Genomic DNA, 19,710 nt, shown 5'->3' with positions numbered 1-19,710 from the left:
ATATACAGAAATAAGTGTATTTATTGGAAAAAATATTTGTTTCTTTTTTTTCTTTTTGGGAGGATTTAAAAAAAAAATATTTTTAAGCTTTTTAATATTTTTTTAAACTTTTTTACATTGACCCATCCTTTTTTACATTGACCCAACTTTTTTACATTGACCCATTTTTACATTGACCCATCCTTTTTTACATTGACCCATCCTGTCAGCACTGCAGAGTATCACATCAGCATCTGACAGGTAGAGAAGGAGGCATGTCAGCGTCTGCACTCAGCAGTTGATCACAAGCCACCTTCCCTTCAGGACCCTGATGGACCCTGTGGCCATCTTGCAGCCGAGGGTCTCCATGGAAACCATCAGGACAACGCGATCGCATCGCGTTGTCCTGATGGAAGTGTGCAGGGAACTCCCTGCGCGATGCTCATCTATGCCACTGTCACAACTGACATTGGCATCAGATGGGTTAAATGCCCGTGACCGGTGCTAGCACTGATTGTGGGCGTTGCTGCGTGGTGTCAGCTCTCTCACAGAGCTAACACCCTCACCCGTGGCGCTCAGCGGAGGCCGCGCGATCGGTGTGCCGTACTTGTACTGCTGTTTGCGGGAAGGGCTTAAATTGGTATTCCCATCTCCAAGATCATATCCCAATATGTAGTAGGTGTAATAATAAAAATATCAGCAAATACCTTCAATTAGAAATGTAGTGTAGTTCTTTGGAGTTGCAATGTCGCTTACCCCATGTGCAGGCATTGCAGTAGCTTAGGTATTCATGATTACAACCATTAACAACTAACTGTCACTATAAGGGCTCTTTTCCATTTGCGAGAAACACGTCCGTGTCTCGCATGTGAAAACCAAGCTCTGGCGCCAGCACTCCAGAGCGGAGCGTGCGGCCGCATAGCAACACATGGAGCTGCACGCTCCGCTCCAAAGTGCCGACGCCAGAGCTGGGTTTTCACATGCGAGACACGGACGTGTTTCTCGCAAATGGAAAAGAGCCCTATGAGGGTTGTAACTATGGATACCTAAGCTACTGCAACGCCCTGCACATGGGGTAAGTGATATAGATAATCAGGAGACCTATGCTACATTTCTAATTGGAGGTATTTGCTAGTATTATTATTACACCTACTACATATTAGGATAGGATCTTAAAGATGGGAATACCAATTTAACTATGTAAGGGTATGTTCACACTGGGAGTTTTTGCTGCTTTTTTTCTGCAGCAAAACCTGATTTCTTGGCAGGAAAGAAGCTGCGGCAAAAATGCAGGTTTTTTGGTGCTGTTTTGGTGTGTTTTTTTGGTGCAGTTTTTGTCTCTTTGTCCATGCTAATGTTCATAATTTTTCTTCAGAAAAAACGCTGCAAAAACGCTGAAAGAAGTGGCATGCTCTATGTCCAAAAAAAGCAGCAAAGCACAAAATACTGATGACAAATAAAGCAATTTGTGTGCATGAGATTTCTGAAATCTCATAGGCTTTGCTGGTACTGTAAAAAGCAGCTGAAAATGAGCATTAAAAAAAACGCAGCAAAAACGCCCAGTGTGCACTTACCCTAAGGGTATGTGCACAAAGTCCGGATTTTGCTGCGGATCCGCAGCGGTTTTGACGCTGCGGATATGCAGCTGTTTTCCATGAGTTTATAGTACCATGTAAGCTTACGGAAAACAAAAACCGCAGTGCACATTCTTTGTGCGGATTCTGCAGCGGTTTACACCTGCTCCTCAATAGGAGTCCACAGGCGTAAAACCGCAGGTGGAACCCGCACAAAAAGCGTGGTAAATCCGTGGTAATTCCGCAGCGAATCCGCAGGTAATCCGCAGTGCGGTTTACCTGCGGATTTACAAAAACAAGTGCGGAAAAATCCGCAGACATCCCACCTACGTGTGCGCATACCCTTTAAGATGAGTAATTGGTGAGTTTTTTGTTGCAGATTTTCTGTAGCATTTCTGCACCTATTAGCTAAATTAGGTTAATTGCTTTTTTTCATTGCATATTTCAGTACTTTTTTTTTATTACATTTTTGTCTCTTGTTGGTCCATCATGTTTTAAATAAAGCTGCTTTGTTTTTTGATACTTCCTGGTGTTTGAAGTTGACAAAACTTTATTGATACAGTCAGGTGCGAATTACGGTACATGCGGTTTTTAGTGAATTTCCACACTAAAAATGCATATGTGTTTTTTACCTGTGGATTTTCCTCATTAAATGCAATTTTATGGAGAAAATCGGCCAATAAAACTCAACTTACTATTTTGTAGTCATTTGGAAAATGTTTGGTTTAATGTCTCTATTTTCGATCTATCTGCCTTATGTCTCATGCAAGGATTGTCTTTATTTCAAAACATAACAATAGCTAATCCGCCGTACTTAATTTCTTTAATATTTTGTTCCTTTGTCCATAAGAGGAATCTACCTACTAATGGCATTTATGTACAGGGGCTTTCGTTCTGATTAAATCCATACCTATATTGTAGAAATCCGTTTTGCTACAGGGAGGGACATTGCACTTGCAGATCTCCCACTCTCTTTATTCCCAGCCGCCTGGCTTCCATGTCTCACAGCTCATTTGCTCATGTGTTCCACCATGCTGACCAATTACACTTTTTTTCTAGATTTTTAATTTTTTTTTTTAATAAATGGTTTTAACAGTAGTTCATGACTTTTAAATCCAGGGCTGATCCTCTTGGATTCAATCAGAAGTGCCAGGAGGACACTACAGGCTCTTCCATTAACGTGCTGATCACCTAGGAGGGTTCAAATTCGCCTTTTCAATATATAGTGTATAATGAATTTGGTAATATTTTTTTAGTAAAAAAAAAAAAATCACTGTTTTTATGCCATCATAAAAATTAAGATGGCGATACATTTACAAGTAATAGATTATTATTGGAGATTTTCGCTTTTTTTTTGGAGCGATTGCATATGATACTAGTGGATAATGTGAGCCCTGTAATTGAATGATGGAAATTATAAGTGTTTATAATGTTCATCATATGCATCTCTAATTATATGCATTCGTATTATTTTAAGAACTTTCATTTACGGTAATTTTTGGCTTGTATTTCAGCTTGCAATGCCATCATTTCCAGTTGTAGTGAAGATTGGACATGCACATTCTGGAATGGGAAAGGTAACTATAAATTTAATTTTTTTAAGTCAAGGTCAAAAATTGAACCAGCGACAGAGCCACGGTTCAGGCCTAGGGCTCGTTGATGCACGTGGAGAGCTAAGGCTTGTCCGCCCGGTCCAGTCCAACACAGAAGATGTTTTGGCACAAATTTCTGAACAAGACAATCCGCGGTATAATAGATATGAAAGGTGTCGGACACCACAGTGCATCAAAGCTTGTAATGTTTGGGGTTGTATAGCCGCAGAGTGGTAATAGTGCACAATCTTAAGGCCCCGTCACACTTAGCGACGCTAAAGCGATCCCGACAACGATACGACCTGTCAGGGATCGTTGCTGCGTCGCTATGTGGTCGCTGGTGAGATGTCAAACAGTGAGATCTTCCCAATGACGCAGCAGCGATGTGGCGACCTGTAGCGACCTGTACAATGATGTCGTTGGTCGTTGTGACCCTGTCACATGGCAGCTATTATGACGATTCAGACCTCGATGAGGGACGTCCTGTGTGACGTTGTAGTCAACGAGGTAAGGTGTCAAACACAGCGATGTGTGCTACCCAGCGGGACCTCAACGATCAAAAAAAGGTCCAGGCCATTCCGACACGACCAGCGATCTCACAGCAGGGGCCTGGTCGCTGCTACGTGTCAAACATGGCGAGATCGCTACTGAGGTCGCTGTTGCGTCACAAAACTTGTGACTCAGCAGCGATCTCGCTAGCGACCTCGCTTAGTGTGACGGGGGCTTTACACCTGTCAAAAAGGAGTATGTATTAGAAAGTAATGGCAATAGGATGCTGTCTGAGAATAAGGCAAGCCAATGTATTGTTTGGTGCTCAGGCAATGTTCTGCTGGAAAACTATGGCTCCTGGAATTCATGTGAATGTTACTTGGACAGACATCACCTACCTAAACTTTGTACAGATCAGGTAAACCCCTTCATGGCAGTGTTGCTCTCTTATAATAGTGGCTTATTCAGCAAGAAAATGCAGCCTTGCCACCAGGCTGTGGAGTCGGAGTCGGTGTCCATTTTGGTGAAGGCAGAGTTGGAGTTGGAATCGGTATAAAATGGATCTACTCCAGCTCCTAAAATATATAATAAATTGGGTACAGTAGTACAATGCAGGATGTGGTGTAAATGTTTTCATAATAATTTGGTAAAGTTATGAAATGTCCTATAAATGTCTGTTTTGTTCCTGATCTAAGGATCTATGCTTTTAGTTGAGATGAATCTATGCTGCACTTTATGCACATGCTCAGTAGTGACCAGTGCTGTGGAGTCGTAGTGGAGATGAATATGTGCTGCACTTTATGTACATGCTCAGTAGTGACCAGTGCTATGGAGTCGGAGTGGAGATGAATCTTTGCTGCACTTTATGTACATGCTCAGTAGTGACCAGTGCTGTGGGGTCGTAGTGGAGATGAATATGTGCTGCACTTTATGTACATGCTCAGTAGTGACCAGTGCTGTGGAGTCGGAGTTGAGATGAATCTGTGCTGCACTTTATCTACTGTACATGTTCAGTAGTGAGAAGTGCTGTGGAGTTGTAGTGGAGAAGAATCTGTGCTGCACTTTATGTACATGCTCAGTAGTGTCCAGTGCTGTGGAGTCGGAGTTGAGATGAATCTGTGCTGCACTTTATCTACATGTTCAGTAGTGAGCAGTGCTGTGGAGTCGTATTGGAGAAGAATCTGTGCTGCACTTTATGTACATGTTCAGTAGTGAACAGTGCTGTGGGGTCTAAGTGGAGATGATTCTGTGCTGCACTTTATGTACATGCTCAGTAGTGACCAATGCTGTGGAGTCGGAGTTGAGATGAATCTGTTCTGCACTTTATCTACATGTTCAGTAGTGAGCAGTGCTGTGGAGTCATAGTGGAGAAGAATCTGTGCTGCACTTTATGTACATGTTCAGTAGTGACCAGTGCTGTGGGGTCTAAGTGGAGATGAATCTGTGCTGCACTTCATGTACATGCTTAGTAGTGACCAGTGCTGTGGGGTCTAAGTGGAGATGATTCTGTGCTGCACTTTGTGTACATGCTCAGTAGTGACCAGTTCTGTGGAGTTGTAGTGGAGATGAATCTGTGCTGCACTTTATCTACATGCTCAGAAGTGGTCAGTGCTGTGGAGTCAGAATTGCAGTCAAAGTCAGGGAAATTGAGGAGTTAGAGTCAGAATATGAATCAGTGGTTCGGCTTACCAACAACTCAGCAGTTGCCACACTGCAAAAATTGTTCAAGAATACTTTTAGGAACATGACATCACAACTTACAGGATCTGGTCGCAATGGCTTGAAGCAGGATACCAGAGGACATCTTCAGAAGTCTTGCGGAGTCCATACCATGAAGAATCAGATCTATTTTGGAGGCACAATGCAACTTACACAGCATGAGGCAGCTAGTTTTATTGCTGCCTGTGACTGATCTGTCTAAATGCACCTCTCCAGAGAGCCAAGGAGTTTACTGCTTTCTGTTTCATTATTCGGGTTTTACCAGTTATCCCCTATTCATAGAATATATGATATCTTGCTATTTGCTGATAGTTTGACTGCTGGGATGTACTGATCCGAATAGTAGGGCTCTTCAAAGAACCCTTTTAAAGGGTTTATCTCATCTTCAGAAATTGGTAAAATTGCTATGTGATTGTAAAATTTATCTCTTGTTAAGTATCCTCTCCATTCTTCAGAACAGAGGGACTTTTAATGTTGTAGTTTACCGCTCGTAGCCTAGGTTACTGGCCACCACTGTAGTTTATCAGTTGTGGCTGATCTCCCAGACAAGGATCTTAGCAGTTACAAGCTGTTGCAGAGTCAAAGCTGTCTCTGCTTTCAGCATTGGAGGGCTAGTGATAACAACCAGTCACTGGTCCGAACTGTCAATCATTCATGGAAGCACCACCCCGCAGCAAACAGGAAGCCTGGAGGCTGGGGAGCGGTGCGCTCCTGAACAGTAATTGCGAGACAACCCTATCACTAGAGAAGAGATTGAGCATGTGCACCTCCGCTCCAGGCGGCCCATCCCATAGACAATAAATGAAGCGGAGATACACAGTGGGCAAGTGTGCAATGGTCCAGATTGACCTGTAATGGCAATCTTTGGTGGGAAATATTGATGGACATTTTGATCTCATATAATGTTTCTGGTGTTTTTGTTCATTTCTCTAAAGCATTTTTACTGCTGTTCCTTGTGTATAAAGGTTGTGACCCGTGTTTTCTTCTACAGGTGAAGATAGAGAACCACTATGATTTCCAGGATATCGCCAGCGTTGTGGCCTTAACGCAGACCTATGCCACCACCGAGCCCTTCGTAGATTCTAAGTATGACATCAGGATTCAGAAGATAGGAAATAACTACAAAGCATACATGTAAGCCCCCCATGTCATACATGATGCTGGATATATGGATTCTTTGTCCTATGTATCATTGTAGAAGTAGGATAAGTACACAGCATTCGAGTGATCGTGTCCTAGCCATCATTTTTATTATTATTATTATTATTATTTATTTATATAGCACCATTGATTCCATGGTTCTGTACATGAGAAGGGGTTACATACAAGTTACAGATATCACTTACAGTAAACAAACTAACAATGACGGACTGATACAGAGGGGCGAGGACCCTGCCCTTGCAGGCTTTCATTTTACAGGATTATGGGGAAGGAGACAGTAGGTTGGGGGTTGCAGGAGCTCCAGTGTTGGTGAGGCGGTAGCTTCGGTAGTGATGAGGAGGCAGCAGGGTCAGTGCAGGCTGTAGGCTTTCCTGAAGAGATGAGTTTTCAGGTTCCGTCTGAAGGATCCGAATGTGGTTGATAGTCGGACGTGTTGGGGCAGAGAGTTCCAGAGGATGGTGGATATTCGGGAGAAGTCTTGGAGGTGATTGGATGAGAAGCGAATAAGTGTGGAGGAGAGAAGGAGGTCTTGGGAGGACCGGAGATTACGTGAGGGAAGATATCGGGAGATTAGTTCAGAGATATATGGAGGAGACAGGTTATGGATGGCTTTGTAGGTCAGTATTAGTAATTTGAACTGGATACGCTGAGGGAATGGGAGCCAGTGAAGAGATTTGCAGAGGGGAGAAGCAGAAGAGTAGCGAGGAGAGAGGTGGATTAGTCAGGCAGCAGAGTTAAGGATGGACTGGAGAGGTGCAAGGGTGTTAGCAGGGAGGCCGCAGAAAAGGATGTTGCAGTAGTCAAGGCAGGAGATGATTTGTGTGTAAATACATGGCTCACCCTAATATATTCTCTGGACTGTCCAGTTATACAGTACAGACCAAAAGTTTGGACACACCTTCTCATTTAAAGATTTTTCTGTATTTTCATGACTATGAAAATTGTACATTCATACTTAAGGCATCAAAACTATGAATTAACACATATGGAATTATATAAAAAGTGTGAAACAACTTAGCTTTGTTCTTGCCATAATACAAATTCTAACAGTCTATTCAGTAGGACTATCGGCTGTGTATCCACCAGACTTCTGCACAACACAACTGATGGTCCAAACCCCATTTATAAGGCAAGAGATCCCACTTATTAAACCTGACAGAGCACACCTGTGAAGTAAAAACCATTCCCGGTGACTACCTCTTGAAGCTCATCAAGAGAATGCCAAGAGTGTGTAAGGCAGTCATCAAAGCAAAAGGTGGCTACTTTGAAGAACCTAGAATATAAGACATATTTTCAGTTGTTTCACACTTTTTTGTTAAGTATATAATTCCACATGTGTTAATTCATAGTTTTGATGCCTTCAGTGTGAATGTACAATTTTCTTAGTCATGAAAATACAGAAAAATCTTTAAATGAGAAGGTGTGTCCAAACTTTTGGTCTGTACTGTAGATCGGTGGTGGTCCTACTGCTGGTACTCCACTGATTGTCCCTAAAATGCTCGACCTCTTCTGCAATCATTCTCTAAGGGGCTGCTGGAGAAAGAAAAATACAGCACCCCATAGAGATTGAATGGAGCAGCTGTGGAACATGCGCATTGATGCTTTATTCTAATAGGGATAAAAGTATTCGGACCCCCAGTGATCTAGATATTTTCACCTATTCTGTTTTTTTTTTTTCAGTAAATATATTTATTGAAATTTTAAACAGGAAAAACAATAAAAAGAATCATTACAATGTCCAGAGCTATACATTACGCCTCTGAGAACACAGCACAGGTGTAGTTGAACAAGGACTCTGGCACATAAAGGGTACATGCTTCTCATCTTGAGAATCACCTCGGGACATGGACCTTATATACAGAATACAGAACCTGTAAGAAAAGCAATTGTAGAGATAGGAGAAAAGGAAAGAAAGAGAAAAAGAGAGAAGAAAAAAGGGGGGGAGGAATGGGGGAGGAGGGGAGTAAGGAGGGAGAGGGGAGGGGGAGTTAAGGAAGACCCAGCAATGTACACGCCCACGTATTGAGAATTATAAGTATGTACGCAGCCAAGTCAGGAACCCCGTACTCTCCTTGAAGGATTGCCAGAGGAACTTCACCTATTCTGTTGATAGGAGACAATTGATTCCTGCCAAAATACCCCTTTAATATTATTTAAGGGGAGACCCTCATTCACAACCTCCATTAATTTGCAGGAATTGATAGCACCTGTCAATGAAGGATCCAACGTGCCCATTCATTATAACGACAGCTTAATGATTTCGATGGACTTAGTGTAATGCTTCATTTCGCCTGTGGTGGTGCTGTAGAGGATTTTAACACCTTCCATAGATAACAGCTGATCTCTAGACAGGGTAGGGTTCCCTCTTCAGAGGACATAACTAATAAGAAGGCATTACCTACAGCAGATGACGATGGATAAGCCTACAACCTACATTGAGATCGTGGTGTCACATTGCGATATGACATTTTGTGATATCCCATAGTCTCGTGTAGTAACACAGAGTCGCAAATGTTTTCAAAAGGGTTGGATTTTCTCGTTGGTCACAATTCGCACATGACTCACTTGCTGTGACTTATCGGAGATTTGGCCATTTTTAAAATAGAGAGAATTGTTGTCACGTGACACATCCCACCGTGTAGCCTCAACCTAAGGGTGCATTTACTGTGGCCGATTCTCAAATCTGAAAGCTTGTTTCCCAATAATCGTGTGGGGTAATGAGGCTGCCAGTCACCCCACGAACAAGCAGAAGGCTTGTTCTTCATGTGAAATCATCTCTAAGCTTCCTTAAACATCATCGTTTTTGGCAGCACATCACCCTTTGTAAACAGGAGATGTGCTGCCGAGAACAGTGACAATCTATGGGCACAGAACAATCTATTACCGATCGTTCTGTGCACATTCAAAGTGCAGTCAGCCTTCCATTCGACATTCTATTGTTTAACGCCACAAGTCGGATGGTGTAGATCTGCCTTTAATCTAACCGGAACTGCATGTTAATTCTGCAAAATGTGACCAAAAGTGGGTACTGGACCTAGAGGGGAAAGACCTCAATTACAATGGGAGTCTGTTTGGGTCACCCTAAAGGGCTTGTCAATCCATAAAAGAATGAATGGTGTGTACAGATTGGGGGCTTTATGCTATAAGTTTATTTAAAGTGGAACCTATAAATTATATTTTATTTTTATTTTTTTTTAACCAGGAGAACCTCCATATCAGGTAATTGGAAGACCAACACTGGGTCTGCAATGTTAGAGCAAGTGGCGATGTCAGATAGGTGAGTAACACTGAAATTTCCAACATAGATGGCAGATTTACTTATGAACTATGATTTGGTATATCAGTGTCTTCAAGGGGATCTGTCAGCAGTTTTGACCCTTGAAAATGTTATAGTGCTATATGGGCGAGGAGCTAATCAATTTAAACATACCTAGGTTGATGGTTTTTCATAAAGCTATCACCTATTTAGAATATTCGATTCATTTGTCACTTTTATGCCAACCCCAATTCCCAAAAACTTGGGACGCTGTGTAAAATGTGAAGTAAACAAAAATCCAATGATTTTGAAATCTCTTATAGCCATATTTTATTTGCAACAGAACAGAGATCACAGATCAGAAGGTGAACGGTGGACATTTTTTCATTTCTTTTGAAAAAATAGTAACTCATTTAAAAATTGTTGGCCACAGTATATCACAAATATAAAAGTTGGGACAGGGTTAACAGAAGAATGAAAAAGTAAGTGTTACTAATGAAAAACAGCTGGAAAGTCAGTTTTCAACTAAGTCACATACTGTGTATAAAAAGAGAGGCAGAGTCTCTCAGAAGCAAAGATGGTCGGAGGTCACCAATCTGTAAACAACTGGGTCTAAAGATTGGGAAACAATTTCAGAAAAATGATACTGAATGTAGAATTGTAGACTTTGAATATCCCACCGTCTACAGTACATAATATCAAAAGATTCAGAGATTCTGGAGAAATCCCAAGTGTACAGGGGGGCAAGGCCGACTATCAATATTGGATGCCCGTGATCTATGGGCCTTCAGGCAGCCCAGCATTAAAACAGGCATGATTGAGTCTTGCAAATCACTTCATGTGCTCAGGAATATTTTGAGAATATTTCCAGAAATCTTTGCCGTGCAATCCACATATGCAAGTTAATGCTGTATCATGCAAAGTAGAAGACACAGTCCCGAAATGCTGCCGTCTTCTCTGGGCCAAAGCTCATCTAAAAAAGACTAAGGCAAAGTGGCAAACTGTTCTGTGATCAGATGATTCAAAATACGAAATTCCTTATAGAAACCATGAATGGCATGTCCTGTGGAATCAAAAGGATAAGGACCATCCAGCTTATCAGCACACAGTTCCTAAATCTCTGATGGCTGGGGTTGCGCTAGTGCCTGTGACATGGGTAGCTTACACAATGTTGAGCATTATATAGAAGGTTTAGAACAACATATGCTCCATCCAGAGAATGTCTATTTCAATGAAGGCCTTGTATATTTCAGCAAGACAATGTCACTGAAGAAGGATTCGGGGGATGAATTGGCATCCTGCAGTCCAGACTTTTCACCAATAGGAAACATTTGGCAAATCCTGCAAAGACCCAACAATTGTGGAGCAACGAGAACCGTACATCACACAAGAATAGGACAACGTTCTTTTCCCCAAACTCCAGCAATTGTTCTCCTCACCTCCTAGATGTTCCTAGACTGTTGTAAAAAGAAGAAAGGAATGCTACACAATGGTAGACATGGCCCTGTCCCAACTTTTTTGGAATTAGGGTTGTATAAATGTAATTATAAATAGTGTGTAATAAATAGTATAAAACATGATGCAGTTACAAAGAGGAATGTGTCACAATTTTTCTTCACCAATTTTGGAGCAAGCATTTTGATAATTGTCCTCCTGTGCTTTCTATCTGCAGGTATAAGATGTGGGTGGACATGTGTTCAGAAATCTTTGGTGGCTTAGATATCTGCGCTGTGAAGATTGTGCATGGAAAAGATGGAAAAGATTATATAATAGAGGTCAGTATAGCATGCGGACTCCAGCATCATCATCAGCTCAACTCCCAATATTCAGTTCAGCGATATTTTGAATTGAATTTTTGAAACCCGCTAATTGGTACTAGGTTTACACAAATTTGGAAAACACAAACATTTATTCTTGTAGTATGTCTGTTATCTGTATGTTTAAATATTTTCTTCTTTTTATTAAGTTTTCTTTTTTTCTATCATTTTTATAGATTTTTTTTTTGCATTTTTATAGCGAAAAGAGTTACAGTTTTGAGTGACCTCAGTCATTTTACTATATAATGTACAGTGAATTGGTGAAAAGTAACACAAGTCCCCTTAATTTTTTTTATTTTTTACAGCATTCATTGTGCAATACAAATGGTGTGAGAACATAATTTTCCTTGTTGGTGCAGTTACGGCATTGTCAAAATTATAGCGCATATTTCTTTTTAATTTTAATTGCCGTAAAAAATGCAAAACTTAATAACTATTTTATTTTTCCATCGATGGAGCTGTGAGAGAGCTTATTTTTCCTTTTTGAGAGGTGAAATATAGTTCATATCAATACTATTTATTTGTTGTATATGATGTTTTAATCTCCTTTCATTGCAGTTTTAGAGGGAAGTGCTGCAACCGAAAAATGACATTTCCGGCGTTTTGAATTTTTTTTCTTCGCACCAATTGCCATATATGTAAAATAATTGTATATTTTAATATATTGGACTTTTATAGATGGGTTATACTAAATATTTTTAGTTTTTTTCCATTTTTATATTTTTGGAGTGGGAAACAAGGTGGGAGTGTAGTTAAAACTTTAATTGTTTAATAATTACGGTAATTTAATTATTTTGTAAATATTTTTCATAACTTTTCTTTTTACTTTTTAGTTACCGTATATTTTTTACCCCCTAGTACACTTGAACCTTGATCACTTGCACTATATACAGCAATACTGTCGAAAACGAACTAGCGACTTTTGGGAAAAAAGTATAAACTTTTCAGACTTCTTTCCAGACAATCTGTCATTGGTCAAATTCCGCAATTCTGGCGTCAAATCTCTAATCAGTAATTTTTAAAGATCAGAAAATGAAGGAAGTTAAAGAGGATATTTCACCAAATTTTTCACATTGAACTAGATACACGATGTGATAGTTGCTACAGAGTGGAATAAAATGTTCTTTTGCATCTTCATTGCAACTGGGTGTTATTAGTTAGTTTTCACTGGTGGGTCGTGTACTTTTTCTCCCTGTATGAGTTGCCCAATCATAAGCAGGCAACAACATACATGCCCCAACATTACCTTAAGGTACCTTCACACTAAACGACTTTGCAACGATAGCGATCCGTGACGTTGCAGCGTCCTGGATAGCGATATCGTTGTGCTTGACACGCAGCAGCAATCAGAAACCCGCTGTGATATCGCTGGTCGTTGCTGAAAGTCCAGAACTTTATTTGGTCGTCAGATCGGCGTGTATCGTTGTGTTTGACAGCAAAAGCAACGATGCCAGCGATGTTTTACAATGGTAACCAGGGTAAATATCGGGTTACTAAGCGCAGGGCCGCGCTTAGTAACCCGATATTTACCCTGGTTATCATTGTAAAAGTAAAAAAAAAAACAGTACATACTCACCCTCTGATGTCTGTCACGTCCCCCGGCGTCCGCGCTGCTGCTCAGAGCTTCCCGCACTGACTGAGTGCCGGCCGTAAAGTAAAAGCAGAGCACAGCGGTGACGTCACCGCTGCGCTCTGCTTTTACTTTACGGCCGGCACTCAGTCAGTGCGGGAAGCAGACGGCGAGGGAGGTGGCACCGGAATGTGAGTATGTACTGTTTTTTTTTTTTTACATTTACGATTGTAACCAGGGTAAACATCGGGTTACTAAGCGCGGCCCTGCACTTAGTAACCCGATGTTTACCCTGGTTACCCGGGGACTTCGGCATCGTTGGTCGCTGGAGAGCTGTCTGTGTGACAGCTCCCCAGCGACCACACAACGACTTACCAACGATCACGGCCAGGTCGTATCGCTGGTCGTGAACGTTGGTAAATCATTTAGTGTGAAGGTACCTTTAGGTTTCTCAATGTATGACATTTAAGGATACTCTACGTCTCACCTCCTGCATGATTAGATAGTGCTAGTTGTTCATCCTGAGCTTTCTGACTCCTGAACAGAATTCCAGAGGTAAAGAAAACTAACACACATGTATTGCTAGTGTCAGAGCAATTTTATATTCCATTCAAGGTCTATGATTACAACAATGAATTTCATTGTGTAGTGTATCATCAGCTTAACTGGTTGGGATCCATGGCATTTTCCATCCTGAGCTTTTAAATGTAGCTCTCACCTTTGGGCAGGCAGTGATTGCGAGAGGAAGTACAGCAGAGAAATATAGTAGAGCTGACAGTGTTGTGTGAAAGAAAGCTGATAGAAGGGTTTGCAATGTGACACAGCTAAACTCAGTTGCGCTGCCCTTTCCCCCACAACAACCTTATCTGAAGGCTGTGAGTCATTTGTGCTCCATACCCAGTCTTGTCTAATCATGCAGGAGGTGAGGCAAGGAGATCAGCTCTATATCCTTACATCGCACACACTGAGAAACCTAAGCAATGGTGGACACCGTGTTCTCTCTCTAGAATGTTGCTGTCTGCTTATAATTTGGCAAATCATGCAGGGAGAAGAAGCACACACCCCAGCAGTGAACACTAACTAGTAACACCCACTTGAACTTAAAAAAGTTCACTCATTATATGCCACTTTGATTGTAATATATTTGTGAAAATAACAAAAAACATATTTTATTCTGCTCTGCAGCCACTATTAAATTGTGTGTTAAGTTCAATATGAAAAAGGTCCTCTTTAACTGCTGACGCTTAATTATAGGCATATACTGTAGAATACAAACATAATAATAAGGATATTTGTTGAGTTCCTGAAAGGAACATTAAGTATGAGTTATACTGAGCTATATGTAGTCACTAGAGATGGGTGAACCTGAATAGTAAAGTTCGGGGTCTGTACCGAACACCTACTGTTCAGGCACGGACCCCAAACACAGACTTCACCATGAAGTCCGTGTTACTATAAGGCTGGTTATCAAGAATAGAGGGGTCCCCACTAGCGTTGAGCGAAACGGATCGGACAAATTCAAAAATCGCCGACTTTCGGCAAAATCGGGTTTCATGAAACCCGACCCGATCCTAGTGTGGGATCGGCCATGAGGTCGGCGATCTCCGCGCCAAAGTCGCGTTTCATATGACGCTTTCACCGCCATTTGTCAGCCAATGAAGGAGGAAGCAGAGTGTGAGTCCTTTTTATTGCTGCCATACTTGTCCTGAGATCATTGTAGGGAGATTGAAATTGTACTACAGTCTTTGTATGTTTTCATATATCTTCCAGCCACTTTCTGCCACTTACATTGTGTTGTTTTATACACTGGGCCTGAGTTTTGGTTCAGTCTCCAAAAGAAAAAAGTGAGATTCAAATCCTCACAAAGTGGATATACTTCAGTCCTGTTAGTTTGTCGTATATCAGCCAGCCACTTTCTGCCACTTACATTGTGTTGTTTTATACTCTGGGCCTGAGTTTTGGTTCAGTCTCCCCCAAAAAAGGGAGATTCAAATTCTCACAGAGTGGATATACTACAGTCCTGTTAGTTTGTCGTATATCAGCCAGCCACTTTCTGCCACTTACATTGTGTTGTTATGTACACTGGGCCTGAGTTTTGGTTCAGTCTCCCCCCAAAAAAGTGAGATTCAAATTCTCACAAAGTGGATATACTGCAGTCCTGTTAGATTGTCGTATATCAGCCAGCCACTTTCTGCCAATTACATTGTGTTGTTTTATACACTGGGCCTGAGTTTTGGTTCAGTCTCCCAAAAAAAAAAGTGAGATTCAAATTCTCACAAAGTGGATATACTACAGTCCTGTTAGTTTGTCGTATATCAGCCAGCCACTTTCTGCCACTTGCATTGTGTTGTTTTATACACTGGGCCTGAGTTTTAGTTCAGTTTCCCCCCAAAAAAGTGAGATTCAAATTGTCACAACGTGGATATACGTCAGTCCTGTTAGTTTGTCGTATATCAGCCAGCCACTTTCTGCCACTTACACTGTGTTGTTTTATACACTGGGCCTGAGTTTTGGTTCAGTCTCCCCCCCAAAAAAAGGGAGATTTAAATTCTCAACAAGTTTATATACACCTTCTACCTTGTTTTACAGTACCATATAACGGTTGTTATTTTGGTTAGATTTTCCAAAAAATGAGGAAGTCTGGTGGAAGAGCCCGTGGGCGGTCGTTGCCAGCTGGTACTGATGGTGGTGGTGGTGCATCTGGTGGTAGTGGCAAAAGCACAATAGCACCTAAGGCTGGAGGTGTTGAGCCAGCGTAATCGTCTGGCTACACAAGGCCTCGAAGGCTCCCTTATCTGGGAGTAAGAAAACAGCTTTTAAAGCCGGAGCAGCAGGAAAAAGTTTTGGCTTTCCTTGCTGACTCAGCCTCTAGCTCTTTCGCCTCCTCTTCAGAAGGTTCCAAATATAAAAGCAGCGAGTCGTCAGTGGATGCTCCCGGTCAGGAACAAGACGTTTCCTTGTGTCCTTCACCCAAACCAAAAGTGAAGGATGCGTCAGGCGACACAACAGGTTACTCCATGGAGCTCTTTACACATACCGTGCCTGGGTTAGAAAGGGAAATTGTTAACTGCCCATTACAAGATGAATCGGACGTGGAGTGCACTGATGCACAGCCACAGCTAGATTACTATGCTGTTCCATTGACTCAGATCACTACATTGCCCTCGCAGTGAACTGAGCCTGAATCTGACCCTGATGAGACTATGGTGCCCCGTCCCAAACGCTATAGCACCTTACACGGGGACACAGAGGAAGGTGCACATGACATTGAAGAGGAGGTGATAGATGACCCAGTTGTTGACCCAGATTGGCAGCCATTGGGGGAAGAGGGTGCCGCTGCCAGTAGCTCAGAAGCGGAGGAGGATGATCCGCAGCAGCCATCTACATCGCAACAGCTGTCATCTGGCAGGCCCGTATCAGGCCAAAAACGTTTGTCAAAAACAAAAACAGTTTTAGGACAGCGTGGCCATCCGGTGAAAGTAGCACAGCGTGCAATGCCTGAAAAGGTATTCCATAGTAGGAAGAGTGCAGTGTTTCAATTTTTTAACCAAGATCCGAATGATCAGTCAAAAGTTAGCTGTAAGAAATGCTCAAAGACCTTTAGCAGAGGGAAGAATCTTCAAAATTTAAATACAACGTGCATGCTTAGACATTTAACCAGCATGCTCTTGCAAGCCTGGACTAACTACCAAACGTCCCGTACCGTTGGTGCACCTGCTCAGAATGAAGATAGTCAGCAACGCTACATTGCTTCCCTCGCTGTAAGCCCACCGGTTAGGACACCACCTGCAGCAAATGTGGAGGTATCGTCGCAAGGCCAAAGCAGTCAGGGAATCACAAGGTTTTTGGTAGGAAACACTGTATGTAGGCCAACATCAAGAATACCATCACCAACCCTCTTTCAATCCGCCATGTCCACCACCACCACCGCTAGTTCCACCATATGCAGCTCTCCAATCCAGCTCACCCTACAAGAGACTCTCGTTAGGAAAAGAAAGTACTCATCCTCTCATCTGCGTACACAGGGTTTGAACGCCCACATTGCTAGACTAATCTCGTTAGAGATGATGCCCTACCGGTTGGTTGAAAGCGAAGCTTTCAAATACCTGATGGCCTACGCAGTACCACGCTATGACCTACCAAGTCGGCACTTCTTTGCGAGAAAAGCCATCCCAGCCCTCCACCAGCATGTCAAAGACCGCATTGTCCATGCACTGATGCAATCAGTCAGTGGAAAGGTGCACCTCACAACAGATGCATGGACCAGTAGGCATGGCCAGGGACGTTGGGTGTCCATCACGGCGCACTGAGTTAATGTGGTGGATGCAGGGTCCACAGGGGACAGCCATAGTGGGACAGTTCTGCCTAGCCCACGGTCTAGGAAACAGTTGGCTGTAGGCCTTCACCACCCCTCCTCCTCCTCCTCCTCCTCCTCCTCCCCCAGAAGCGAAAGCTCGTCCACAGAGCGCAGTCGCATGACCACTCCATCCGCAGCTGTCAGTGTTACACTCGAGGTGTCCCATCATCAAACAGCTAGTGGTAAGCGTCAGCAGGCTGTGTTACAAATGAAGTGTTTGGGCGACAACAGACACACCACGGCAGTACTGGCCGAGTACTTGCAGCAAAAAACTCAGTCATGGCTGGGCAGTGTACATCTTGAGACAGGCAAGGAGTGTACATCTTGAGGCAGGCAAGGTAGTCAGTGATAACGGAAGGAATTTTATGGCTGCCATAGCCCTTTCAGAACTGAAACACATACCTTGCCTGGCTCACACCTTAAACCTGGTGGTGCAGTGCTTCCTGAAAAATTATCCGGGGTTACCAGCCCTGCTCCTGAAGGTGCGAAGACTTTGCTCGCACATCCGCCGGTTGCCCGTACACTCCAGCTGTATGCTGATGGAGCGCCCCCACACCGCCGCAGGGCCGAGGGGTACCCGGAGCCGGGCCTCTAGGTCTCAGTCCTGGGGTTGTCACGGTGGCTAGACCCGGTCCGTGGCCCTGTCTGTCAGTGGGGGACGTCCGGTGCAATAAGTGGTGTTGTAACGGTGCAGTTGTGGGGTGCAGGTCGCGGTAAATAACGAGGACACCAGGTTGCAGTCTCTTTACCTCTTTACTGGAGATCTCTGAGTCCTCAGTCCAGAATACGGTTCACCAGGCTGCGCAAGTCCGGCCGGTCCAATGGCACTTCCAGAGTTCTCTTCACAGGTGGAAATCGGTGCCTTCCTTCTTAGCGCTATGTGTTGTAGTCCTCCCCTGCTGTGCTTACGGAAAGTACCCCACAACTGTTGTGTCTGTTTATTAAGTTCCCTCACAACTCGATTAAATGATGTTCTTCTAATCGTCCGTCCCTCCCTGATGTTACGGTTAGAACGGCACCCGTTTGTCGGGTAGGCCTGGAGTTCTTCCGGGACCCTAGAGACGCCCCTCTCCCGCAATTGCCTCCCAAGACTTCATAGGTGATATGTGTTAGACAGCCCGCCTTAAACTGACTGTCCTGCCGCTGTTTAGAGTATTGCTTGAAGCTGAATGTTATAATACTCCCTCGGCGTTCCGGCCACCGGTAGTGTGCCTCAGTAGGGTGTTGCTTCGGTCTTACAGCACGACCCCTACTGGAATTCTCCTATTGCTTGATCTCGTTTCTCACTCAGCACAATCTATCTCGCTTCTAGTCCTTTCTTGAATCCCGCCGCTTCCCGGAGCTGGCGCGGACCCGTTACGTTCTTTCCAATGCCAAGCCTCTGCCAGGATCCCACCCCTGGCAGAGACCCTACTGTCTCTTCCTCCACAACACCCTCTGCCACAAGGTGTTGCTTCGTTCAATCCAGTCAGCTTTCTCTGATCTAACTTCCTGCCTGACCCCCAGTTTACCCACTATGGTGGGGAGTGGCCTAATGAATAGAACCCTTAGCTCCCTCCGGAGGCCCTGCGGTGAAATGTATTGGTGTCTGTGATACCTGATCAGATGAACTCCTTCAGTGCCATCGGACGCACCGTAGCTCCCCATAGTGGCGGAGCCACAGTACTGCAACGACCAGGACTCTGGGGCGCTGCACTCCCCCCTGGTTAAACACAGTACTCCGGGACTGGGAAGAAAACAACAATACAGGTTAGCAAAAAGACATACAATTTTGTTGAGTGCAAAACAATAAGTATACTTGAACAGGCTTCCCTTTATGGGAGGTGAGGACACTTTAACGTTACAAACATAATTAAATATCATAGCAACAGGCTACAATTAACTCTCATTACCCAACCGGGTATTCTACTAAGTGCAATTAAATGAACAATAATTTAACATTGCCTTCAAGGAACATACACTCCTAGCTCGCTAAAGGCCTTCCCATAATCACATTACAGGGCAAGTTAACTTTTCATTCTCCTACTTTGAACCTGCAGGACCGCCTGTCCCTATGGCACCAGACCTACTGCCTCTCCTTTCTTTTACAGGACCGCCCCGTTCAGCCAGGGCCTACTGCCTTTCTCTACTATACATGGTATAGACATAACATTCCTTTCAATTAGAGAACATGGAGCCGGCTCTACTTGGCTCCTA

General features: G+C 43.3%; 1 protein-coding gene across 1 annotated transcript in view; it reads left to right on the top strand.

Annotated features, from left to right (window-relative positions):
• Positions 1-19,710, top strand: part of SYN2 (synapsin II) — a 386,089-nt gene that overhangs the window by 212,926 nt on the left and 153,453 nt on the right. Inside the window, exons 6-9 of the mRNA XM_077276522.1 lie at positions 3,068-3,130; positions 6,345-6,487; positions 9,717-9,791; positions 11,443-11,545. Coding sequence (XP_077132637.1) covers positions 3,068-3,130; positions 6,345-6,487; positions 9,717-9,791; positions 11,443-11,545 — 384 coding nt within the window. The remainder of the gene's footprint in view (positions 1-3,067; positions 3,131-6,344; positions 6,488-9,716; positions 9,792-11,442; positions 11,546-19,710) is intronic.

This window comes from Ranitomeya variabilis, chromosome 8 (genome assembly GCF_051348905.1).
Source record: "Ranitomeya variabilis isolate aRanVar5 chromosome 8, aRanVar5.hap1, whole genome shotgun sequence".
NCBI classification, from domain to species: Eukaryota; Metazoa; Chordata; class Amphibia; order Anura; family Dendrobatidae; genus Ranitomeya; species Ranitomeya variabilis.
Note: the sequence above shows the minus strand (reverse complement) of the source record. Positions and strands in the feature narration are given on the sequence as shown.